Genomic DNA, 27,139 nt, shown 5'->3' with positions numbered 1-27,139 from the left:
AACAGGAACATAGGTGATCCATGAAAGTACAAATAAAACAGGAAAGAAATAAGAATAGAAGAAAAAAGAAAAAAACTGGTAAACAGCAATACGGAAAATATTTTTGGGTTTATGAAAAAAAAACCTACAAATTCAAGACAAAGTATGTGAATAAGTAGAAATAAATGGAATAATTGAGATGGGTAAAATTAAAAGATCCAAGACAGAAATATTCATACTTTATTGCATTATCATTATTGTTAAACTACTGGAAAACTTTCATATATGAGAAATAGTTCATCAGTTTAAAATTTTCTATTAAGCCATTAGGAAAACCTTCATACAAGAAACATTTATAATTTAATGCATTGCATTTTTTTTATTAAACACTAGAAAGCTTTCATATGGAAAATATTATTAATCATTTTTCAAATTTTCCATCAAGTCATCAGGAAATCTTCAATGAGAAATATTGCTACTTTATTGCATTACCTTTCTTATTAAAACTTTCATAAAGAGATATGTTTATCAGTTTTCTCTATCAAGCCACCAGGAAATATTCACATGAGAATATCATTGCATTACTTTACAGCCACCATCAAGCCGCGGCAAAGGATACAACCCGAACTACAACATCAACATCTATGACTCGTGGCGCACAGACTGGTCCGGCCCCTATGGCTCCTCGGCCACCTATGCCAAGCGGCGGCCAGACACCAACTTCTGACATGAGGACTCTCAAGAAGAAGACATTGACGATTTCTAGATAGAGGCAGATTCTGACGTCCTGAGATATAATTTATACCGTGCAGCAGAACCTACACTACATGACTTGATAATCACAATGCACTGTACATTTTAGTACAGTACATGTTGCTTATCCCTCACTGCACTTGACAAGAACACAGATGCCTCTATAACCAAAGATTGATTAGCAGAGGCAGTGTGTGTCTTCTCAGGACCTGAAATACTTAAGCCAGCACCTGACTGGTGTTGGCCGATGCCTCCGGTAGGGCAACACACCCTCAGTGCCTCCACTATCAGGAAAACTTTTGATACAACTGTTAAGTTTAATGAAGTTTACTCTTTTAATGCATAAATGGAGATAGAGAGGAAGTGCGCCCTACTGCATCTAGCCAGTCTCTTGGGGACTGTGTTCATAATTTCAATGAACTGAAGCTCTGCACTCTGTAATCAAAACTATCTCACCTCTTACTTATCAATAGCACTAAATAGGAGATCTTTCAGGAGTAACTGTCTCCATGCTTTTCTTCTCAAGCCGCACTGCAATCAAAATCCATCTCACTTCTTATCAATAGCACTAAAAAGCACTTTCTTAGCCCTGTCAGGAGTAACTGTCTCCATGCCTCCCTCTTCCCAAGCCACACTCCCATTACCACCCTCACCCCTGTACTGCTCTTCTCCTCCCAGCCTGCATTATGAACATGGTCCGGTCTTCTTTTTGAGATGCCGTGATGAAGGAATACTGTACTGAGGTCACACCAGCCCGGATATTGTCGAGGGTCACGCTGAGCAACGTTCCTGTTGGGTCTTTATATCTAGATTAAGAAGCCGTGCTGAAGCTTCACTCGCCATGAGGCTTCGTCCCATGATTTGCTAAAGTTATGGCTAAGTGAATTACTAGGAAGTGGTGCTATTTTTCTATTTGTTGCATTTACGGCAGTCTTTGCACTCCGTCGGGGCGATGGTGCCGTGATGGGGCCACAAAACAGGTCAGGTCAAGGTGAAGGGTTGTCAGCTTCCAATCAGAGGTGAGTAAGTACATGATCAAAAAACACAATTTGCATACTTGGTTTGAAAAGATGGTGAGCTTTGAGTTAGCTTTATTTTAGGTATTCAGATCCAACAAAACATTCTGTTCCTTCATTTTTATATTTTTATTTATAATTTTTATTTTCTATTTGCTACAACATGCCACTTTGTCTTGTAGTATTTCTACATTTTGTACATATTCTAATCCTTCTGCTGTTATCCTACTCCAAACATAAGATATGCATAAAATATTCTCTGACAAACTTGAAAGTCACGCACACTACGCTTTCAAACACAAATGAGAACGATGGCTAAGGTGCAGCGCGTCCCCTGCACGGTGCGCCACCCATGGCTTCCCACACGTTCTGCACATCAGCAAGCCCTACCAACACATCTGCAGTCAAGTATTAGGAGGTGTCCTGAAAAGATTTCCTCTCTAAGTTTGCAAAGATTATCCCAACAACCCCACAGGCTGGAGCAGAGGCTGTGCTGCAGTTTAAACTTATCAAACATGCCAATGGAAAGAGACCAGTCACCCCTGAGGATCTGTCTCTCCTCAGAGGTGTGGCTTGTGTAACATGAACATCTGAGCTGCGATGCGTTCTTCACCAGAACACTTTCGCCCCAATATCAATTTTTCATCACCATGATGAGTGTTCCCTCATATGTGGCAGGACCGAGTCTTGCGTGTGCACATTGAGGTGGAACCCGTGTTGTCTCTTTCAGCCGTTTACAAGGTCACCACTACTGCACGCCCTGCTCCCCACCATGCTGGATCGGTGTTATATTTATATCTATGTTAGGGCAGATGTACATTTGTGTATGAATTTCTGTTGAATGTTTTATTTGATGTATGACATTGTATTCAAAGTTTTAGATGATATATTGTCTGCCAGGCAGACTGTTAGATATTTTCTGTTTTTTGTTTTAGTGCTTAGTGTGAGAAACAATGTGTATAGATTACTAATATTAGTATTTATATTGTATATGTAAATTCATATATTTAGTGGCATTCAAATTTGTGTTATGAATGTTTGTACGAGTGAGGATGAACATTTAACAAGATGTGAGTAACAAACGGTTCACTGGGAACTGTTTAGAATGGCAGAGGAGAGAAAGGAACACATCAAACATCGACTGTCACACACACCCATGCCCTTAACTGTTTCCTTCATTTGAATAGGGGGAGTCTTTGCAAAAGACTCCAGCACAAAGATTTTCTAACTTTAGTGTTGTTTTTGCTGATATCCAACCACCATATACGGCATGTTTTCAATATTTTACTGTACGATGAAGTCAAACTTGAACGTTTGTCAAATGCTTGGAGTGCTTCCCATTTACTACTGTAGAAATAGAATGATGGCTTTGGCCTTCAACTCCAGCAAGGCTGAAGAGGATGCTCCCTGAATGTAGCGTCTAGTCTGCATGAATGTGTGTGTGTGTGTGTGTGTGTGTGTGTGTAAGTCATGTCACTCTTATGGGAAGCAATTATTAACCTAGAAAGAAATCATGCTTGACTTTGGAATTTCAATGCCAATTAGCAACCTGTATTGGTCAACCCGCCTCCTCTGGGGACGAGTGATGGCTGTGCTACTTAGGGTATACCATGTATGCTTTAGTGAAGGAATCATTGCCAAGTGAACCCAGACCCAGTGATGCCATCAACAGGTGAATCATGTTACTGCAACAAAGAAAATTTAAAACCTTATAAACTTACAAATCTTTATTGTAATGATAGTCACGTTAGCAATGCACTGTATAAAAAGAATACTGTATTTTGCATGAGACAGCAGCATGATGTCTATGAATAAATCAAAGCTTAACATACCAGCAAATACAAAGTCCCCATAAGAATGACATTAAATTCTGTATATTTGTATCATAGGTAACTGATTTATACATTTTTCACATACTACATGCGTTGTGGTGGATACTCTTGGAGGGGCCAAGGTTTCGTAATAAAAAGATTACTCCACACATCGTTATAGATTTCTTTTTACCTGTCCCGTCTTAATACTCATGAACAATAATATATATCTTTTTTATATATATTTTTGCAGCAAGTGGCTGAAAGACCACTGATCCTTTACACAATGAATGAATTTTTGTTTACATAGGTACATAATTTTCCTAAACAAATTTTCCTGACAAGTCTTACATCTCAAAATCTAATATGTCTTTTTTTTTTTTTTTTTTTGCCTAAACCTCAAATGATTCAGCTAATACGAGCATTACTAAAAGGAGCATTAGTGCCACAACATCTGCTGCCGGCTTGGTGCTAAAGACCCTTACAATTATGATTCCCACATCCAACACACACCTCCCCTCAAAACTGTTACACATCCCGGGCATCAAGGCTGAGAGATATTGCACATAATTTTATATCCCTGTCTCATAAAGCTGCTTGTTTTCAAAGGACCCTACAAGATGAAATAAGCTCAATTGTTTTCTTACACCTTGTTCACAAAGGAGTTTAGTTTGGTTATGAAAAAGGGGGAAATACATGAAACTTGCCACACGATGCCCACGACAAACACTATAACTATCCACTAAAGATCAAATTACTGATGAAACTGCTTATGCTGAATAACTCCTCCATTTATTTATTTGTCTATCCAGAAAATATATAACATTTTATACACTTCCACACATGCTGTTAGGCAATTTTAACAATTTACTAAACTATACAAAATGAAAATAAGCATGCAAAGAAAAACCAATCAAGCTCATGGTTCATAATATCCTGACACTACAAATGGTTGAAACAAAAAATTATATATTGCCAATAAGGGATTGACAGACACACACACAGATTTTCAATATGAATTTCTAGACTGCAGTGTCTTACTACTGCATTATCTTAGAGTCCCAGATCATACTAGTTCTCTCTTTAACAAGTACATACATATAATTTTTGAAGGTAAAGATTTCTTTTAGACATGTTTTTGAAAATAACATAAAACCTTTGAACACAAATTGATTTAAGTAGGTTAGGCTGGACAGTATCTTGAAAAATGAGAAATATCTGGACACACTTGAACAAATGTTAAAAATCAGACATACTTCAATTATACAAGAGCTTAGTATTCACTGGTCATCATGATTTGATTAAGAAATGTATTACAAAAGTTGCATAACATATGTTTTAATCAATTTATTTATAGTAAGTCATTCATTCCTTAGAAGTTTGTAAAAAAGTAAGAAATCTAAATTTCAAAAGCTGATTGAGTATTTTGTACACTTGGTTTTAGATTTGTACTATGATAATTTGAACAAATTTGCATGTACATGGCCCAAATGCAATCAGCTTCCCTCACACAGTTTTAGACAAACCATCTTTTAACAACCGAAGAAAACTTACTTCTACATTAAAATCATTACATAAACTATTTTTCAGAAATCTCAAAAGGTGGCCAACTTGATAGGTAACTTCTCTGAATTCCTCATTAACTAAAAAGATATATCTTTTCTAAATAACATTTTCCATTACAACATAAAATTATACATGCGGCGATAATTTTGGAAAACGTTCTCAAATACTTGTTGACCATCGGAGGTTGAACTTTATCTGCTAGCATCAGCTATTCAAATACCCAGTTTGTACAAGAGTTGTACTAGTCTTCACCAGTCGAGTCACTCGCCATGTCCTTGTCCGAGGTGGAGGAGGTGGCAACGTACGGTGAGTCACTTCCCGTGTCCGGCACCGGGGAGCTGTCTCCCTCGGTGCCGCTCACGCCACCACCCTCATAAGAATTCTCCACCACCACACTGGTGTCTGAGTCAATGATAATCTCAGAATCATCTAACAATGGAAGAGTTGAAGTTCTCCTGAGGGGATCGGGGGTAGGAACTGTAGTCACTGTCATCGGCACGTCAAACTCAGCCCATGGATCCTTCACCATGCTGGGAGACACAAACTTTTCCACAGGGATATCACTGATCGGCCCGCGGTTATCCCTACCCCCTCGTGAATTACCATTAAATGAAAACCTATGTTGTCTCTGGTTACCGTACGAGTCGCGATTCTGTCTATTGGGAGTAAAGGACGCACCCTGGTTATGTCCGGGGCTCCCCATGTGCCTCTCCCCGCCGCCGCCCCGGGGGGAGGGATGGTAGGGGGAATACATCCTGGGGCTACCCTGACTAAACCTGCCGCCACGCCCTCGCCTACTGCTGTCCTGGTTATTATTGCTACCTGTTGATGAGAACGGAATGAAGCTGTCAGACGGGTGGGGCGGGGAGAGGGCGTGGCGGGGCGAGGCTGAGGGCGGGAAGGAGCGACCTCGGTGAGCGCCACGCCAGGTGTTGCAGGCTGGGGGTGGACGTGTGATCATCAGGAATCCCGGGCCTGAGGGAGTCTGGGGAGGCTTGGGCTGCATCTCACCACCGCCGAGGAAGGGATTGGGGATGCGGCTCATGTCTCACTACCCTGGACAGCACGTGTGTGGTGGGTTTGTATTCAGAGTGAGGGAAATTACAACGCCAGCCACTCGCCCCAGATCAGATGTGCGTTTGTTTACATGCATCAAACTATCGACATTGTCTTAAAAATTTTGCTTTTTCAGATATACTCAAACCAGTTTCCATCAATTGTAATCTGTTAATGTACTTGAGTTGATAATTTAATATTTATTATCTAACTGTAATTTTTTGTACCAAAACTCAGCTTTCACCTATTTTTTTTTATGATCTTGCATGATTATTTATTGTTTTAAAATCTACTTTTTTTTCGGATAATATTGAAGTAACACCACCATTTTTATCCAAGGGCTATGTAGATTTGGTTATGCTAGATACTTCCTTGACTTTGATGTACTGGAGAAATTAAGGATCGTTAGGAACACTGAAACACTCATCCGTCAGTCAAGTCCGCGGGCTGGACGAAGGTGGATGCATCTTGTTGATTGTCATTTTCTTCTCTTTTAGTGGTCGTACTGGATAATGAAGCAATTGTAAGGCAGCCACTACACGCCCAGGCCTTCCCATTCTCTGCGTGACTACCTGATAAGTACCAGCAAACGCAGACACGTTTATGGAGGTGGTGAATTAGGCGGGAAGTAATTTAAAGGTACGTATAGACAGACAGACAGCTTCCGAATCGTCTTTTCTTATTTTCCTCCATTTGAGTAAAACTTAATGAATAACTCACGGCCCTAACATGTCCGAACCTTTCACGCAGGACAAAATATGAATGAATTAACCCCTGTAGAAAAAAAAAAGTAAAAACAAAAAAAAAAAAACCGCCAAATTTTAACTCACGCTGATAATGTTACTTGTGATTATTATTTATCTGGCACCTACATCGAAGCACCCTGCCTATATATATATATATGTCTTATTTTTCACCACCAGTTTGCGTAATTAATCATGTGAGAGTGACACCGCATATGCCTCGGTGATAGTGAAGTCCACACCACGACATTCCTAGAGTAAATGTATCTTCAGTTTAATATGCCATTATAACTTCATACGGTAGTTAGGATTTTTTTTTTTTTTTAATGTTAGGGGGGCACTGGCCAAGGGCAACAAAAAGTGTGAAAAAAAAGACCCACCGAGAGTGCCAGACCTTAATGGGAGGTCAGAAAGAATCGTTGAAAGTTTGGAGGATAAGTGTCTTGAAACCTCCCACTTGAAAGAGTCATAGGAAGGAGAATTTGGCACAGGTTTGCGAACTTGCTTTACACTGTGATGTGTCTGCTCCAGTTGAACACATCCACTGCTCTGTTCACCAACTGTCTGCCAAAGCCTCACATATATTGCTATTTGTCCGTCCCTGTCAGTTACTCAGTGGCCTCAATGGAGATAAGACATGATTCCTCATGCTTACTTGTTGCAGTGCTTCAGTGGGCTGCTCCAGCTAAGAGGTTTCAATATTTGGTTAGATTTAGGCTTGAAATGGCTTTCATTCTTACCTGGCTGATACTAGAAAGAGGCTAATTCTTTTATCATTTATATTTCTTATTGTATTTAATTTTTTTTTACTCTTTCCTTAAGGTGAGGGCAAGCAAATACATATGAAACTTGAACTGATGTATTGACTTAACATGAAAGCTGTTTATATCCTGACACTTTACTCTCACAGTCCCTCCAGAGTGCATGCCTCTGTTGACACTGCTGTTATCCTTGCCTTCACAGATAGTGAGAGGATTATGCAAACTAACAACCCATGGAAGGAAGCAGAGATACAGAAAACATGTGCGTCATTTTTGGCACCTTCAACTTCTACAGGAGGAAGTCAAACTCGAAACCGATGCAGGAGAGACTCACTAGGGTGGCCAAGGGAGTGGAGCACATTGGCCACCACCCCCTGCCCAGCGAATACCGGCCGGGAATCCTCGGCCCTCCAGCGACCTGGAAGATCTTCAGGAGGCAGGCAGAAGCGATCAGGTTTGCCCGGGTGATGGGAGAGGGACTCATGGTGTTCTCCTTCGAGGGTGATGCCATTGGGACGGGAGGCAGGAGGAACTTCATTGTGACACATCCGACTCAGATGTGGCTGAGGCAGAGAGAGCGGGTGCCGGAGAGAAGATGTACGTATGAGGTGATCCAGGAGAAGTGTGTGTGTAAGCTGTATTTTGACCTTGAGTTCTCACAGATTCTCAATCCAAGGAAGGATGGAGTTGCCATGACTGACACTCTCATCTCTATAGTGTGTTACTTCCTCCATAAGGAATTTGGTGTCTCCTGCTCAAGGAAGGATATTATTAATCTCAGGGGAACATCTCCTCTGAAATTTAGCCGACATCTGATTTTTAACATCCCAGGTGTTGCATTTGCCACCAATGCTGATGTTGGCCAGTTCGTACAGATGGTTTGCAATAAAGTCAGGCTGTGGAAGGACAGCAGAGAACCAGTTGAAGTCCTGTCTGTGTCCCTTGATAGAGTTAAAGATCTATTTGCCCTTAATTCCAATGATAATGAAGTGCTTTTCTGTGATGAGGGGGTCTACTCAAAGAACAGGAACTTCAGATTGTTTCTCTCCACCAAGTTTGGTCAGAATTTCCCCCTTATTATTGCCAGGGAGAACGAATACCACCCCAGCCTTGGCCCAGGAATCTGTGAGGACAAGCAGATCTTCTTTGACTCACTGATCACACTAGTGGATACTAATTGTAAAATACTTACATATAAGGATATTGAACAGCCTCTTAAGGAGCATAAGTACATAAGTAACAGTAAGAGAAATATAGACTTGGATGTGGAAGGTTCCAGGCAATCCCCATATCCTGAAATTGATGATTTTATTCAGAGCCTCATTGGTTTGGGCAACATTCACAGCTGGCACTATTTCTCCCAGAGTGAAGTCATAGTTTACAACATTGTGCGGTACAGGTTCTGCCACAACATCAACAGGGAGCACAAGAGTAACAACATTATGTATGTCGTCAGCGTGAAGGAGGCCTCGTATTATCAGAAGTGCCATGACCCTGACTGTAGGAATTTCAGGTCGCCTTCTTGGCCCCTTCCCAAGTCCACAGTGTTCTGGCAGGCTATGAATGAGGAGGAGGTGATGGATTGGATTCTCTCTGCCAAGGAGGAGGATGACACGAGTACAAATACTGGCAAAGTTAGTCAGTCAGTGAATGAACTAGATGACATGTTCTTGGATGCTGCTGCTGCCCTGGAGGAGTGGGACCATGTGGAGGACCTCACCAGCTCCCAGGGCAGCAGTATTAAGTCCATAAAGAGCTCCCAAGAAAGCACTCTTTCCAGTAACCCATGGGACAGACTTTCCCAGCTGTCCTCACCCAACAGCTCATTTGTGGAGAGTTTGTCTCAGTCATCTCAGTCTCACGGTGTGGAGTCAGGGAGTTCTGTGCCTTGTGACTTTCTTTCAGATGAAGAATTCCTAGAGGCCGTGTTGCTGACTGAGAGACAGTTGCTGTGTGCTGATAGTGAAGTGGAGATATCATATTGACGGGAATATGCACGAGTTTCATAATGGTGTTTGTTAGTAGTTAATTTGCTTTTCACATTTTGTTTTATATCTTTATGAGTATTGTTCATAATTTATGTAGAGCAAATTACTAATTATTATTAATTCAGTGTGTGCTTTCATTAATTTATATGAATATTTACCTTAGGATGAACCATAGGATGTTTGCTTTTGTATTTTTGTCAGGATGCCAGTCCATAGGACTCCAGTTATGATTAAGTATATAATTACATGTAATAACAATTACATTTTTTAAATTTGAAAGAGCAAAATGTTTATTATGTAAATATGCATGTAAATAATGGAATACGGAGTCAGATTGTATATATATATATATATATATATATATATATATATATATATATATATATATATATATATATATATATATATATATATATATATATGTGTGTGTGTGTGTGTGTGTGTGTGTGTGTGTGTATTTGAATAATTGGATGATCATCAGTAGATGTATTATTAATCATTCTAGTTATGATACTGATATGTGTCAGAGCCATCTGGAGTGAGGAGATGAAAGGAATTGATTCCCTTAGTGTTCACTCAATAGATACACTTAGTGCAAACACTCTCACGTGATGCCATGAGAGGGAAGCAGGGAGTGCTGAGATCACCACCTCTTCCATCTTCCCTGCAGGTCACAAAGCCTTGCATCTGCACCCTGTACTGAACTAAGGCATAATGAAACTTGAAACAAGATGCATATGTTTTTTGCTTCAAAATAACCTTTAACAACCACAGTACAAACATTCATATGTGAAGTTACAAACTATGATATGAATCCATTCACTGCACAGGCACAGCCATTCTAGAGGCAAGTCCTAGAGCAAGCATACACCAGACCACTAATAGCTAAACTGTTTGAAATGCAATACCAATGTAGAACCACAACAGGCATACAATAACATCTTACATATGAAATGGTACACAGGCTTTGCTGGATGTGTTGGAATGTCAACCTTTTACAAGTTTCATGTATGTATGTATGTATGTATGCAAGTAACTCCCATCAACATTATCTTCAATTAACTATACATGCATACAAATTTATTAACTGTAATGGAATGTTTAATTTAATATACCTTACTCTTTCAACATTTTATATATCTTGGTATGTACTGGATCAATAGCTTATTGTGTTTGATATACCAAGATGTATCCAGCATACAGTATGGAGTAATACTGGTGTCACGTTAAAGCTGAGTTATCCTTAGCAGGCATCACAGGGAGGGAAAGGTAGGATGGTCACAGGGGAGGCTGAGGGGTGTGGTGGGTCAGGGATCACTGTAGACAGCAGGACAAACATTCTTTTCTTGTAGGAGGGAGTGACCTAGAATGTGGGAATCGTGATGCTTAATTTAAAATTTCTATTTAATATAGTGATGGAATGAAGCAAATTGATACAAATATTGAATGACAGTGACTCACAAAAAACTGTGATGCTATTTGATGTTGTGATCGTATGAGCCAAAATATTAGGAACTTCAGATGATAATAAATGCATTTGAAAGGTGTGTGCCTCATCCTGGCTACCCTCCTTTTTGGCAGTGACAGCCATGGTATATATTTGTATGTATGTATGTATGTATGTATGTGCATTTAAGCTAGAGAAAGTAAAACATGCAAGGATACGATAAGTGAAAGCTTTCTATATCAATGTGAAGAAGTGTGGAGTCCCAAACCAAGCTAAAGAAAGTGTGTGTAAGAGTGTTGCCATATAAGCTAACTCCTCCACTGTGAATGTGAATCAGCGTGTGTTGCTTTGCCTCCTGCATTACAACTTAGATGCGGCAGATTTGTCCAGAATCCACAGCAGCTCTCCGTCTGTTGGCTGTACCATTCCGGACGGCAGTGCCTCACCATCGCCAAGGATGCGCTGAGGAGCAACATGTACACTGGTGAGTTACTGGATTTATGAGGAGAAAGTTCTTGAATCCTATTTAGCTTAGTGTCAGACATTGGAAGGCTCCTGAATTCTACTTAGCTGAGCGTCAAATATTTTAAAATTAAGTTACAGAAAGAAATGTGATGTATATATTTTTTATATATGAGAGGCACTGGCCTAGGGCATCAAAAAATACAAAAAAGGGACTATTAAGGTGCCATTCCATAAAGAAATGTTAAAAGGATCACTCAAAACTGGAGGATAAGTGTCTTGAAACGTCCCTTTTGAAAGAATAAGTCATAGAAATGGGGAAATACAGAAGCAGGCAGGGAGTTAAGTTAACCAAGTATACCTTCAGATAATTAAGGATTAGAGGATAAATATTAACCCTCTCCCTGCTATTTGGCTCATCTTTCCTCCATCACTAACCACTCTGAGATGTTTCCTCTTGTTCTACAGCCACCTCCAAACATTATATGGACTAGAAATTGCAAAATCTATCCTTTTTATCCCCTTTCTTTCTTGTATGTATTTAAAAAAACTTTATACATATTTTTTAGTGCTGTGAATTGTTGTTTATTGCAGTGAAAGGGTCAATATTTACCTTCACCATATCTGCCTTTCCTTCCCCAGCCATGGCAAAGGCACAACAGTGGGCGTTGTTGATGACGGGAAAGGTCATGGTCACTCGGCATGGGGGAGGCTTGGGGGAGTCACTGATGGCAGCGACCCACACACTCTGCTCGTCCAGGAGGGGGTGGCCTGCAGCGTGGGAACATTCATTGGTAAGTTATTGTTGTTTTTGTGCATGTGTGATGTCTTGTCTTCACTTTTGCTATTTGCCAAAGGGCAATCTCAGCCTTGTATCAATAGGTAGGTATAGATAAATGGTTTGAACATAGATTTTATGCATGTCTTGTTTGGGGGAGAGGGGAATTTGAAGTATATTAATGATAAATGGTATGGTTTGCAGTATGCTGTGACTAAGAGAAAGTGACATAATGAGTAAGCCATTCTATATACTTCTATTTCCCTGTGCTAGCCACATAGAAGGGGAATCTGAAGCCTGGTATATAGATATGTGGAGACGTCTATGGGAAGGACCTTGAGTCTTACCTGGGAAGAGGGAAGCAGTGTGTCCATCAGGCCCCATCCCCAGCAGCAGCAGGTCAAAGCGTGGCCAATCACTGTCAGGGAATTTATCTCGGATCTTTTCTTCATAATCCTTAGCGGCAGCCTGCACTGTGGATAAGATTGAAATGCTAGATCTTCAGTGTGACATGTTTGTATCATTCTGATGTAACTTCCAATCAGTAATGCACTAAATATAGCACCAATATTAGTGGTTTCTTTTCCTGAGTAGCTTTAGTGTGTGGTGGAAGGGTGTGCGGTGTGTGATGGAGATGAGGCTGCATAGAGACATTACAAACCTCAGCTTTCCTCTTTACCTTCCAAGTCTGGGTTGATGGTCACAAACTGCTCGTCTTTCAAGGGAGTCTTGCCCACGAGGCCAGCCTGGTAAATCTTGTATGTTGAGTCATCATTTGAGAACGGCACAAGTCGCTCATCACAAAAGAATAGCAGCCACTTGTCCCAGCTGGTCTGGATGGAGGGCAGGCCCCCACACAGGAACTTTGCCATTGATCCACCTATAGGAAAGAGCATTGCAGTTATCTACCCATCAGTCCTTCTATATCAGATGACTCCTTAGCACTCCCCTGCTATAAGTCTCCATTGATTCCTGTCTTTACATCACCTTATGCTCAAATCCTCTCATTCTCTTACCCCTTTCCATACCACCACTTCTTTTTGTGTCAATAACCTTTTAACATTACACTCAAAACTTGTATTATTTCTAAGAGCTCCCCTAATGCAATGGATGCAATACATTACTTCATTATGCTCAAATCCTTTTATTCTTACCCCTTTCCATACCATCACTTACTTGGTTATCAAGTCTTTCAACATTACCCCCAAAACTTGCATTTGACAATAATATTACGGTAGAGACGTCACAGCAATAAAGAAACCATTCAAAAAACATCAAAATCCACCAAAACCGACCAGAAGAAGAATTTAACCTCAAAATTGGCGGGATGCGGTTAACCGAATATTTCACGGACTTACCAGACAAGCCAATGGTGAACCTCCCCCTTGCCTCGATAGCTTCATTGGACAGGTGCTCCACGAGAGTACACAGCTGCTTGGCTACCTCCTTCTCGCTCTCCACCACCTTCCTCACTGCCGGGGATTTGGTGGACGTCATTTTGGAAGAAGAAAGAATTGTATATCTCTAACCCTCTGTCTCTTCCTGTGATGTCTCTATATCCTTCTTGTGATCTTTCCGACTATCTTGTGAACTCTCTCCTGAAGAACCTTTCTTTTGATTCGTTTGTATCTTCCTTGTGATCTATCTCTATCTTGTGCTCTGTCTCTCTTCCTTGTGTCACGGTTTGTCTTCCTTTGATTTATCCAGCGGTCTCTGTTTCCTTGCCTCCCAGTTGCTGTGTTAAGAAATCTTCAGCTTTCTCCCTCTCTTGCCGCGCTGTTCGTGTAACGACAGATTTACTCAGTTCCGCGAAAGTTCCCAGTGTTGTGCTAAGTTGCTCTATAGAAGTTGATATTCGTTGAAATTGTTCTCGGGGACAGTGGGAAAGATTTTGCTCTCGTCGTGCCAGATCGCTCCTGGGTCAAAATGATTTCCGGGAGACTTTTTGACTTGGGAGCGATTTTGCACGTCACCGGGTTTTATTTACTGAATGCTCAGACTGAAAGTGTTTGGAACCTTTGCTTTGTACAGAAGACTCCGTATAAATTCTTATGATGTTCAAAGTCGTGTTTACAGTCATGTGGTGCGTTAGCATTGTGGAAAAGGAGATATGGGTATCGTGTCAGGGATAATACTTTGAAGATACAATTTAAGAAGCCGAAACAAACATCGACTCCGATTTTGACGCTTGAGGGAATGGTGTGATCTATTTCAACCTTATTTTGTTGTTCCCAGCCACTGAAGAGCAACTTGAAATGGAAGGATTAACGAAAAGAAAAGGAAGTAGTACTCAATGTAATCATGAAAACAGGGGGATAGAGGAGAACAATTCGGAAAAAAAAGTCGGAGAGGATACCCAGGTCTCTCATCAGATAGGAATGATGTAATGCATTGCAACCTATTTTTCTTGTTCCCTGCCACCAAACAACGACTTGAAACATAAGGGAAACCGGAAAAGAAGGAATAAATACTCTATGAAATTATGAAAACAGGAGGAGAAAGAAGATTAAATCCACAGAACCATTAAAAGAAGAAACACAGGGAGGGCCCGTTGCGAAGAATTTAGCGCCAAATCTCCCGTCTGTGTTTACTTGGCTCGCCGTCAAGGAAGAAAGAGGACGTGCAAGCCACATTCCTCTATTTGCCACTATTAGGAGGCTCCTGGCGGTCACTAGAGCACACCTGACACACAGCTAATGTAAGTGTGCAAGTGTGGGTATGATAGCGGTCCCAGAAGCTTGTGGGTGCGGTGTAATGAACATAATAATGATTTTTCAGTCGCCGGTCATTCCCCCCGTATTTATCTCCACCCCAGCATTCACCACCCCCTGCCTGTGCTCTTATGCTCATTCCATTTTGCTGTGATTGGGGTATTGTGGGACTGTATCATGCTGCAGCTTGCTAAATATACTCCATAGGATATTCTGTATGTTTAGTAGTAGTATGTAATGGGTATATGACGTAACTTTGTGTAACTATCAATTATCTAGGTAATTCTCTTTGTTGCATTCATTACTAATTATCTCATATGTTAATGCTTTAGGCAGTTTGTTTGTTAGATTTAATTACATGGGAAGGTTAGGTGGGTAACTTATATAACTACACACTTAACTACCTTGCTATTGCTTCGTTAGCCAGGGGTCTTCAGCTTGATTGCTTTGGCTCCTACACTGGGTTGAGTAAGGCAGAACTGTTTATTTTATGTTATTTACTATTTTTGTCAGTTCACCGCTGTACTCTGCATGCAGGATATATTTGCAGCAGCTGATGCCAAACAAAACCTGGTCTTATTTAAAGCTGGTAGTTTTATCTGGTATCTCTGAGCTATAGTACCTCAAAATTGTTTTTAATGGTCAAATGGTAAATGTGTGGATTAACCAAAATTTACTTATTTTATGCATATCTTATTTTTTTACATAAGAACATAAGAAATAAAGGAAGCTGCAAGAAGTCATCAGACCTATATGTTTTTATTTTAATTATGTTCAAATTATTTATCTTTCCTTAGTTTTCAGTATGATTTTTCCTTTTTTTTCTTTATACAGTGCACTCCATCTGATGTGAGTGTCCTGTACTAAACAACAGCTCTCCTCACTTCATTCACTTTGTTTATCTTTAATATCATTATTTTCTTTTTACAACAGATAAATGTCCTCCATTTGATATGATAACCTTATGATAGCCAACAACCCTATCTTTATTTATTCATTTATTTATTTATTTTTTATTAGTATCATTATTATTGTTGTTGTTGTTCTTCTTCTTTTACTGCTTATGTGTTCTCATCCCATTATGTTACCTCAACAGTCTTCTTATTAACTTACTTTCCATGAATATCCCTCTAACCTCACAAAGAGCAGAATGTACTGTGGAAAATTCCATGAGGGTTTATCAGCCTTGGCAGTGCAGACACAACAACAGAAATGCCTCATAAAATATTGATGGGGCCAGTATTGATTACATTAGGGTAGAGCACTCATCAACACTGATATAAATCAATACAGCTGAGGAAATGGAGTAATGAAAATAATGGCTGATGAACGTGTTAAGCTGTCTTGTTTTTTTTTTTTTGCTTGGGATATTAGTAATTCTGTTTAAGATCCCAGTAACAGCAATACTTCTGTCGACATAAATCTCACTGGAAGGCCTTATAAAACCTAAAAGTATAAAGGGAAAAAGTCTGATAAAGATGGCATTGTTTCGGGAAAAATTGCGTGTATGTTAGTCTTATGTAGTAAAGGTGGATGGAGGGTGAAAGAAAAAGTTTGATACCAGTACCATTGTCAGAAGATAACATAACTGGTTGGTAAGGTAAGGCGTAATTTCAGGCGGAGACACGGGGAAAGGGAAGGTGTGGGGATGCGCTGTGTGGGGACCTAACATGGCCCAGTGCTATCGAGTCACGGCCGCCACTGTTGTCATGGGAGATAGCGGTGGCCTTCTGCACACGGGTGGCGAAACACTGAGCGCGCTTGGGTGAAGTTAACGGCGGTCTAGGTCCTGATGACACTGCTGGGGGCCGTGTGCAGCGGGTCGCGTAGGGAAACTATCGCTAAAATGTCCATTTACCGCTACTGAAATGCACACTTCTCGTAACCGACCCACAAGTAAACAATAATGAGAAAAATGCTTGTCAGAGTTATAATTAATTTGTTTTTATTGATTACTCTTGTTAGTGCAGGAATAGTGCCGTGAGCAACAGATATCAGGCTCATAATAGTTGAAGAAGCACTATCAGCACTCAGATTGATTCCCGGTGCGACCACAGCGGCGGGTAGCGGCGCGACGGGTTGGCGGTTCACGCACTGAGGAGGCAAGGGGGCCGAGGGTCGAGGGCGGGCTGGCTGGCGGACGTAGGGACCAGCACGCACGCACACACCACTCTCGCTTCACGCCCGCCTCTTTCACTTCACTCAGACCTCCCTCACTTCACTCATACCTTCCTTCACTTCGCCTTGCTGTCATTACTTCGTTAGGTTTCCGTGTCTCACTAATCTAAGCTCTTGTATTTTTTTCTTTTTTGTATTTTTAGATTAGGTCAAAGATTGTAATGTTTTGTAATTTGATGGCATTGTGTGTGTGTGTGTGTGTGTGTGTGTGTGTGTGTGTGTGTGTGTTGACCTTGACTCTCTGTGTCCCTGTACCTTTGGTGTCATCTACCTCTCTCCCCTCCTCTTCCTCCTCCTCTCCTCTTCCCTTCCCTCCCCTCCCATCCTCCCACCTGCCTATCTCACAACAGTGCTCCAAATATCTCAGGTACATGCACCCACAACACACATAGAGACAGTTATTACAGTCGTCTCTTGATATCTTACAGACTCTCTCTCTCTCTCTCTCTCTCTCTCTCTCTCTCTCTCTCTCTCTCTCTCTCTCTCTCTCTCTCTCTCTCTCTCTCTCTCTCTCTCTCTCTCTCAAACGTGCTGTAACTCGTAGAAATTCAATGAGTCCTGTGAAATTTATGAGATTCGTGTTTGCTACTGATTGGTTATATTGTTAGCTTGATATGAGTGTGCGTAATTATTCTTCCCGTATTGACAAATGAGCATCGTGTCTGCCTTCCTAACCTTGATATCGTTGCTCGTTATTATTATTCTGTCGGTGAATGTTGTTGAGTATCTGTCTGTATTTGAAAGGCAAGTTATTTTATAGTTTGTTAGATATATTTTTATTTATATGCTGTTAATATTCCCAGACATGGCATTACCTTTTATTATGAAGAGTGATCTGTGTCTGTGTGGGAAGTTAACTTATAGAAAAACTGACGCAGCTCATTTAAGATTAGTATATAGTATAGGAACTAACATTCATCGCAACGTAGATAACTTAGGAAAGAAAAATAAGTACCAATATACGAAATAAGTGTCCAAATAAGAAAACTGTATAAAATGAGAAGAAAAAACAACATTAAGGATAAAAGAAACGAGAAAAAGCAGATTGTAATACATAGATCAATGTATACATACGTCCTTCAGAAACCTGGGCTATTTTTTTGTCCTTGCCACGTACCGTCCGTCAGTATTAACGTTATCAGGGCACGTACACTTCGATAACACTGTACTTGAGGAATTGTGTAAGCTACTTCATCACTCTTTAAATGCATTGCCGTAAGATTATGACCGTATTCCGAAACGGTTTGCCCTCTCTCTCTCTCTCTCTCTCTCTCTCTCTCTCTCTCTCTCTCTCTCTCTCTCTCTCTCTCTCTCTCTAATGCCAGAGATGATCAGCTAGGTTCTCAAGGGTGTTTTCTCTTGTTTATCATGTAAAAATCTTATTATTCTGTCACTATTACCATAAAAACATTCTTGAAAACCTGTGTAACTTCACCGCGATTACTTTCAAAGGCCACAGGGATAGTTAGCCTTGTTCTTACGAGTGTTTCTCCTGTTATCAACATATAAATTTTATTAATCTGTCACTAAAACCGTAAAAACCCTTAAAAACCTGTGTAACCTCACCACGACTATTTTCAAAGGCCACAGAGATGAACAGCCGGGTTTTCACGGGTGTTCCCCCTTTTAAATATATAAAAAACCTAGCTAATCTATCACTAGAACCATAAAATCACCTTTAAAACCCGTGCAACTTCAACTGGAGCCTTTTGAAAGCAGGGCGCGGAAGAGTTTCAGAGTATGAGGCTTGGTATTCACGAGAGGGGTTTGTCACGTTCTTTGTTGCGTTATTCCTTGTATTATTGACAAACCTATGAAATGACAGTAGTGACAATGCAGTGGTGTATTTTTAGCATTTTTATGGCCACTACTGATAAGATTACGGTGATAATTGTAAAAAAGTATGTTTAAATAGTTTAGTACGTATGTGGGTGTAGGATAAATGGTTTGGAATCAGTGGTTACTACTACTACTACTACTACTACTACTACTACTACTACTACTACTACTACTACTACTACTACTACTACTACTACTACTACTACTACTACTACCACCACCTTCCCACAGTTGTTAAACATATCTAGTATAATAACTCATCTCATTTCCCTCACTCATCCCCTCTTCCTTCATCTCATTCCCCTCATCTTCCCCTCTTAGCCCTTCCTCACTCCCTCTTCCTCTCATTCCCCTCCACATCCCATCTTTCCCCTCATCCCAACATACTCATTCATAAACCCATTTCGTATTCGCGTCACCCAGTCCATTCTCCCTCCTTCCTTCATTCCCCTCAGTATATGGAGAATTTTACCACATTCCTCAAGGCATTTCCACCCTTCCCCTCACTGACAATAGAGATGAAGATGTCGGCAAATAATTGACATACCAGGCACAAATTTTCACCGTCTTTTCGAGTCAGGATGAGAGAAAACTTCATCAAGTCCATGAGGGAAAGAGCATCCGTGACTCGCGTGGGAGATGAGGGAAAACACCAATGAAAACTCTAGGATGGGGTGACGTCACGAGAAGGAGATGCGAGGGGACCAATCAGGATACTGGGATTGGCTAACGTCATAAGAGTGGGCGGTTCCCAGGTCGGTGTGGAATCTGATATTAAGGGGTGTGTGGCACGGTGCCTGTCAGTGTGTCTCCTGCTGGTGGTAGTAACGTTACGCTTATTTCGTACCTTGGTGAGTGAGCACAGACACTTGTTGCCCTTGTGTACGTGTGTTAGTTTGTGTACATATGCGTGTGTGTGTAGCAGTGTCTGTTTAACTACGCGTCTATACAAAAATCGAGTCTGCAGTCTTGTACACAGTTTATTTATTTAAGTTAGTGTATTTGTATAGTTTCCTCATGAAAGGGAAAGCGAAAAGAGAGAGGGAGAGTGAGAAAGAGAAGCAGAACATCGACTTCTTTCACCACTGCTAGATCGATCAAGAGAGAGAGAGAGAGAGAGAGAGAGAGAGAGAGAGAGAGAGAGAGAGAGAGAGAGAGAGAGAGAGAGAGAGAGAGAAAGGAGGAAAGAAGATAGGAAAGTTTCAAGAGAGGAAGATAAAAGGAGAGAGAGAGAGAGAGAGAGAGAGAGAGAGAGAGAGAGAGAGAGAGAGAGAGAGAGATTAATAAGACTGACAGGTAACATATGCTAAATAGAATTGAAGGAAAGAATGAAGAAAATAAAAAAAAGAGAAAGATAAAGATAGAAAGGTTATAAGATTGATATGCTAACTGTAAATAATGGATGCTGTTAATAATAGAGATAATTTAAGAGAAGATCGATAGAGAACATAATATGCTAATCATTGTTACAGTTATATAAATAGTTCAGATGATTTAATGCCTCTTAGCTCATACAGGAAGAGAGAGAGAGAGAGAGAGAGAGAGAGAGAGAGAGAGAGAGAGAGAGAGAGAGAGAGAGAGAGATCAATGAAGAACCATATGTTACGTATAATTAAGGTATATTATATAAATGATCTGTTATTTAAACGAGAGAAAAAAATTATATGAAATCGATACAAGAACTTTTCATTACTGGGTGCTGTTTAATCGATGGTAGTAGTAATCTGATGCCATTAATGATAATAATAATAATAATAATAATAATAATAATAATAATAGTGATGATGATAGTTATTCTAGCTGTTAATTACATAGAAAAAAATTGTTATTGATATTTACATTACATTAATTAACACACAAAAAAAAGTATGTTAAAATATATGAAAAAAAAATGTAGGAAAAAGTAAAGAAAATATACGAACAAAATAAACGGAGGAAAAAATAAGAAAGAGAGAGAGAGAGAGAGAGAGAGAGAGAGAGAGAGAGAGAGAGAGAGAGAGAGAGAGAGAGAGAGAGAGAGAGAGAGAGAAACACCACAACATCGAAAAACACCCAGTAACATATACAGGATAAAAAAAAAATAAATAAACATACATTGAGATAAAACTGAAGACCATTACACTAAATTAGATATTAATACCGAAATCAGATAACATTCAATTACCGGCTCTTTATAAAATGAATAACGAAAATTTGACGTTGGGGTGAGAGAGAGAGAGAGAGAGAGAGAGAGAGAGAGAGAGAGAGAGAGAGAGAGAGAGAGAGAGAGAGACGGAGAATGCGATGAAAGAGTACCTGAGGAAGTGTGTGATGGAGTGTGAGTGAGTGTGGATAAGAGAGAGTGGTGAAGGAGAGTGAAGGTGCAGTGTGGTGAGGGTGCGGTGAGGGAGAGGCGTCTGGGAGAGTCCTAGGAGAAAATCTGGCACTATTATTATTATGGTTCCTTTGAGTTTTCATTGTATCTTTTGTGTGAGAGTGAGTGTGCACGTGCCTGGGACAGATCCTGGTGCAGAGAGAGAGAGAGAGAGAGAGAGAGAGAGAGAGAGAGAGAGAGAGAGAGAGAGAGAGAGAGAGAGAGAGAGAGAGAGAGAGAGAGAGAGAGAGAGAGAGCTATCATTTTGGAAACTACGCTTACACACACACACACACACACACACACACACACACACACACACACACACACACACACACACACACACACACACACACACACTGCTTCCATCCTTTCTTCCTTTTCCTTCCTTTCTTACTTTCTTGCTTTCTTCCTTTTCCTTCCTTTTCCTTCCTTCCTTCCTTTTCCTTTCATTCCTTCCTTCCTTCTACGCTCCTTTATTCCTTTTTCATTTCTTCTTTTGTGTTTTGTCTTCTTTTTTAGTTTAGTTCCTTAGATTACGAGAGAGAGAGAGAGAGAGAGAGAGAGAGAGAGAGAGAGAGAGAGAGAGAGAGAGAGAGAGAGAGAGAGAGGAGAGAGAGATTCAGTAGGACAGGAAGTGGGTGATTTTCATTCACTGACTCATTTCACCTTGAACACCAAAAAGTCATCATCATCATCATCACCACCATCATCATCATCATCATCATCATCATCATCATCATCATCATCATCAGCATCATCATCATTAGAAACGTTTATTACTCAGAAACCTTTCGCTCTCTCACCACCGCTATTTATTCACATTTACCTCTCTCTCTCTCTCTCTCTCTCTCTCTCTCTCTCTCTCTCTCTCTCTCTCTCTCTCTCTCTCTCTCTCTCTCTCTCTCTCTCTCTCTCTCTCCAACCAGCTGTTAATATCCCATAATATTGAATACAAACACGTGTTCCATTCATGTTTTGCTCTCTTTGTCCCTTTAAAAGCCGAACATGTCCCTTTAAATGGCTGGCGTGTGCGTGTAGGTCTTGGGGTTTACGGTCATTTCACCACACATGTCAATTCGCCCACAAGTCAATTCGCCCTCAAGATTTTTCGGCCCCATATAGAAGTCAGTTCGTCCACATATCACCCGATTTTTGGCTTTCTTATTTGAGGTTTTAGTGAAGATTTTACTGGTTCAAAGAGTCGTTTATGATATTTAAAGTGTTTTTGCGTTCCTGTTTAACTTATCTTACCATTATATTTAAGCTTCCTCTCTTCCGGTGACTTAAAATACTTAAAACAGCCTAATAAACAGGAGCCTCATTTTAAAATATCTTAATTTAAGCTTTTTTTCGGGTCTTAGTTTTATATTTAAGCTTTCTCCCTCTTCCTACAAACCTAAAATATTTATAATGACGAGAAAACAACTTTAAAACACCTAAAAACACTTAAAAATGCCTTAAAACAATAAAAAAGAAAGAAAAACGGATTCTTACCACGCATCTTGAATCTCCGGTCTAAATATTCCGTGAAGGATGGTCTGAGGAGAGAAGCGTTCGATATTAAAGGAATTTTCTGCATTTCCTTCACCTCCAGGCCTCCCTTCTTCACTGTCCCTCCTTAAGGCATCCCCAAGGATCCTTCACCCTCCTCCGTGTGGTATCCTAAGCCCTCCATCCTGTAATATTTGGAGAAATGTTAGGCTATGTAGGATCTGCCGTTGTCTCCAGCGCTTTATGGATTAAAGGGAAATTTGAAGGTTTTGAAGGGTGTTTTTACGATTCTAGTGATAGATTAACAACATTTCTACATTAATAACAGGAAAAACACACTTTTAAAGGGTTCTAGTCGAAGTGACAGGTTTTCAAGGGTGTTCTTACGGTTCTAGTGACACATTAACAACATTTCTACATTAGTAACAGGAGAAACGCGTGTTTTGTTTGTGTTGAGTGAGTTTTGTGAGTGTATCAGGGTGTTTTGGATGTTTTTAGCGTGATTTGGGTGTGTTTGGCTGAATTTTTCGTGTATTTTGAGTTGATATGGGGTGTTTCGAGTGTGTTTTTGGATGTTTTAAAGAGTGTGTTTGGGTGAGTTTTATGGATATATTCGTGTGTTGTGGGGGTATTTCGAGTGTTATTTTGGATGTTTTAAGCGTTGTTTTAGGTGTGTATTAGATGAATTTTGTTATATTTAGTGAGTAGTGGGCGAGTTTTGAATGTCTTGGTTGTGTCTGGGTGAGTTTTGTTGTATTTAATGATGTTTTGAGTGTGTTTCGGGGTGTTTGGGTGTGTTTGGGTGTGTTTGAGTGAGCTTTATGGGTGTCTTTGGGTGAGCTTTATGGGTGTTTTGAGTGTGGTATAAAAGGGATATTTTGGCCACACACGCCCCCTCATTAACGTGACTTAAGCACCACAACCTTATCAGATCATTTCAGGTCATTTAACCCACGTGCCAATTCGCCCACACATCAATTGGTGGTGGTGTGTGTACGTGTGTGTTTTTCACTAGCATTATGTGTGTGTGTGTGTGTGTGTGTGTAGGGTTTTGAAGTTGGGTGTGAATTAGGTTGTTTTAAATGAGCGAGTGAGTTTACGTGACTCTCTCTCTCTCTCTCTCTCTCTCTCTCTCTCTCTCTCTCTCTCTCTTCTCTCTCTCTCTCCTCTCTCTCTCTCTCTCTCTCTCTCTCTCTCTCTCTCTCAGAACGGATAGCCATTACTGATTATCACTAGCTATATATTTGTGTGTGTGTGTGTGTGTGTGTGTGTGTGTATACATCAATATCTCCTTGGATATCTTATTTATTTTTAGTAGTGGAATGGGGGGGAGGTAGTTAAGTGGTGGGAGGAGGGGGAAGGTGGAAGAAAAATAATTATGGCTATTTTTATCTCTTTCTGTACGTGCATATATACATATCTATTTCTTTTTTTTCTTTCCATTTTGTCTGTCTATCTGTATGTATGTATTTATGTATGTATGTATGTATGTATGTATGTCCGTCTAAGCTATCCATCCGTTTATTTACCGATCTTAGAATCCATCCAAATAATTTACTTATCTACCCACACATTTGGTACTAAAAAGCATCTATATCTCAGTCGTGTGTATCCAACCATCTACCACCATCTACTTGTCCATCTATCACACTACTGAACCGTCCATCCATCTATCAAACTATCAATTAATCTACTTACCTGTCCATACCTTTAAAATCTCTCCTTCTGCGTATATGTATCAGTTTAACTAATCATCTATCTATCCATCTATCCATCTAATCCATCCATCTGCTTACCTGGCCGTACGCTGAATAACTCACAACCCCAGGTAATGAATAAGTTAAGCAGGTGTTAGTCTGTACTCACCTGTACTTCACCCTTTGCATCTAGTTACCGTTACCTGCTGAGTATTTCACTTAAAATTCTCTATCTTATCTTGAGTCTAAAGTACTGAAGGAGGTTGGTCTTGTGCGGAGTTTGCTTGCTAGTTGGTTAAATGAAGGGGTTATATGTTTATTTGTTTATTTAATTTGTATGTTTATCTGTTGGTTTGTAGTTAGTTAAGTAAGTGGTAAGTAATTTGTTAGGTTATTTATTTATTTATTTATTTATTTATTTATTTATTTATTTATTTATTCGCTTATTGGTTCTTAGTTCGTGAAATGCTAAGTACTCGTAATTTATTTATTTATATGACATTATTTTCTTTGTGATTTGTTGTTATTATACTTTTTATATCAGGCCTTAATGTATTATGTACTGCTTTTGTTGTTGTTTAATTTGATAAAAGCAGATTTTTAAAAATGATTTTATCGCATTAACTTTTATTCTCACTGTTTAGTTTGGAAATTTAATGATATTTCTCCCATAATATTTACTCTGTTTCGGAAATATTCAAGTTTAACCATTTTTCACCATGTATCTTTGCTTTTTTGTAGCTCCGGTTATAAAAAAAAGAAAATAGATCTATATGCACTTAAACCAGAGAGGCAATAAGTGAACCACGCACTTGTGTACATAAAAAAAAAGAAAGAGACAGATCATAATAACCTTAATAAGTGCAATAGTTTAAGGAGACAATTAAGAATAACTGGCATAATTCGTTTTATTGCTTACACACAGCGGACTAAAGAGGAGGAGGAGGAGGCGGCGGCGGCATATATGTGTTTGTTTGTGCGTGTTTGTGTGTCCATCCGTGCTTATTTAGTATTTTCTTTCACTCCCCCGCAAGGTAAACATTCACAAGTGTGCGCCACGGTACTAATTGCACCTGGTCTTGATGGGCCGCTTCGTGAAATATGAGTATATACCTGAGCTGGTCGTATTTGTGAGGCGCGACAGGTGTACGGCAGGTGTTAAGTGAGACAAGTGGTGCAGGTGTGGCGTCATTAGTGTGATATGACGCATGGGAGGTGAGAGGAGGAGAGGAGGTGAGCGTGAGATGAATGCTAAGAAGGGTGGCGGTTATCAGGTGCAAATGTGAGGGAGAGGTGGTTGGGTTGCTCTTGGTTGGGTGAGCTGGAATAGACGAACTTTGGCTAGGGTGACTTGGAATAGATGAAGTTTTAGTTTTGTATAGGGTGAGTGTAGGATAGTGAACTTTTGCTAGGGTGTGTGTGAGAATAGACGGAGAGGTGGTGGTGGTGATGCTGATGAGAACGAGACACGAGAGAACAGGTGGTGATGACAGATGTTTGATATAGAAATGACAGGAGGAGGAGGAGGAGGAGGAGGAGTAGGAGGAGGAGGAGGAGGAGGAGGAGGAGGAGGAGGAGGAGGAGGAGGGGCAGAAGCAAGAGTAGGAGGAGCGAGGAGGAGGAGGGGAAGATGTGAAATGCCAGACGGTTATGATAGAAACCATGAGAATTATGACAAGAAAAGAGGTTGAAAGTGACAGGCAGAAGATGAAAGGTGGTTAGCGTAGATGTGTAGGAGAGGTTATGATGTGTGTGAAGGCTAAAGCGAGGGAAAGGAGATGGTTTATGAGAGATATAAGATGAAAAAGGCTTAATACAGTAGTGTAGATGTGTAGGTGAAGATAGTATGCGAAAAAAAGAGATGGTAGCGTAGTAGTGAAGATGTGTAGAAGAAGGGAAAGCTGTGATGACTGTGAAAAGTGTAGTTAGGAAGAAGAGAGAAGAGATTTCAGCGTATACAGTGAATGTTAGGGAAGTATTAATGTAAAAGAATTATGAGAAATAGAGAAAAAAAAGTCGTAGGGATTGATAGTGGATTTATGGGTAAGGCATGATGGGTAAATAATGTCAGGTGAGGGATAAGTCGTAATGGGTGAGGCAGTAATGGGGGAATGGGATATGTCACACGTACTCACCCATTACTGAGCCAGCTGTGCAATGGGTGAGGGTGATAGAGGGTTGGGGTGATGGTATGGGGAGGGGAGTGAGGAGAATGAGGACGGAGAAAGAGTAGGAGAAATTAATACATATATATAATCACAGAGAGAGAGAGAGAGAGAGAGAGAGAGAGAGAGAGAGAGAGAGAGAGAGAGAGAGAGAGAGAGAGAGAGAGAGGTTCGAATCGTGCAGGTTATATGATGATAAAAGGAAAGAAAATGTTAGTTTTATTGTTATTTTGTCTTAATCTTGTTGTTATGTAGACTTGCGGTGTTGAGGTTGGTTAAATGGAAGCCATACGTGTCAGTGAGTGTTATTGTGGCCTTGTTGTTAGGGGGAGTGTGGTGGTG

At 40.2% G+C, this 27,139-nt stretch overlaps 5 protein-coding genes across 14 annotated transcripts in view; 3 read left to right on the top strand and 2 right to left on the bottom strand.

Annotated features, from left to right (window-relative positions):
* Positions 1 to 3,731, top strand: part of LOC135090295 (mucin-2-like) — a 46,677-nt gene extending 42,946 nt beyond the window's left edge. For all 3 annotated transcript variants that reach the window (XM_063986950.1, XM_063986951.1, XM_063986949.1), the window contains one exon: positions 572 to 3,731. In XM_063986950.1, the coding sequence (XP_063843020.1) occupies positions 572 to 706 (135 nt within the window). In that variant the 3' untranslated portion in view covers positions 707 to 3,731. The remainder of the gene's footprint in view (positions 1 to 571) is intronic.
* Positions 205 to 6,277, bottom strand: LOC135090296 (M-phase-specific PLK1-interacting protein-like). The gene has a single exon (XM_063986952.1). The coding sequence runs from the start codon at positions 6,168 to 6,170 to the stop codon at positions 5,367 to 5,369; it is 804 nt and encodes a 267-aa protein (XP_063843022.1). The 5' UTR covers positions 6,171 to 6,277; the 3' UTR covers positions 205 to 5,366.
* Positions 6,278 to 6,615: 338 nt separating this feature from the next.
* On the top strand, positions 6,616 to 10,409 carry LOC135090289 (DNA-directed primase/polymerase protein-like). The gene is made up of 2 exons (XM_063986933.1): positions 6,616 to 6,820; positions 7,888 to 10,409. Exon 2 carries the CDS (start codon positions 7,919 to 7,921, stop codon positions 9,668 to 9,670), a length of 1,752 nt encoding a protein of 583 aa, XP_063843003.1. The 5' UTR covers positions 6,616 to 6,820; positions 7,888 to 7,918; the 3' UTR covers positions 9,671 to 10,409.
* Positions 10,401 to 14,368, bottom strand: LOC135090292 (6-phosphogluconolactonase-like). Its single transcript, XM_063986944.1, has 6 exons — positions 13,719 to 14,368; positions 13,040 to 13,240; positions 12,708 to 12,833; positions 12,196 to 12,353; positions 11,485 to 11,582; positions 10,401 to 11,036 (listed from the first exon to the last, which is right to left on the bottom strand). The coding sequence occupies exons 1-6, from the start codon at positions 13,855 to 13,857 to the stop codon at positions 10,988 to 10,990; spliced, it is 771 nt and encodes a 256-aa protein (XP_063843014.1). The 5' UTR covers positions 13,858 to 14,368; the 3' UTR covers positions 10,401 to 10,987.
* The window catches only part of LOC135090291 (high affinity copper uptake protein 1-like), a 32,759-nt gene continuing 17,856 nt past the window's right edge, over positions 12,237 to 27,139 (top strand). The window contains exon 1 of one of the 8 annotated variants that reach the window (XM_063986938.1): positions 12,237 to 12,376. The gene's annotated coding sequence lies outside the window, so the exon portion shown is untranslated. Of the gene's footprint in view, positions 12,377 to 14,904; positions 15,059 to 17,062; positions 17,174 to 19,780; positions 19,940 to 24,625; positions 24,764 to 27,139 lie in introns of those variants that run through there. The other 7 variants (XM_063986935.1, XM_063986943.1, XM_063986937.1 and 4 more) reach the window with 7 other exon arrangements.

This window comes from Scylla paramamosain, chromosome 34, assembly GCF_035594125.1.
Source record: "Scylla paramamosain isolate STU-SP2022 chromosome 34, ASM3559412v1, whole genome shotgun sequence".
Classification (NCBI taxonomy): domain Eukaryota; kingdom Metazoa; phylum Arthropoda; class Malacostraca; order Decapoda; family Portunidae; genus Scylla; species Scylla paramamosain.
Note: the sequence above shows the minus strand (reverse complement) of the source record. Positions and strands in the feature narration are given on the sequence as shown.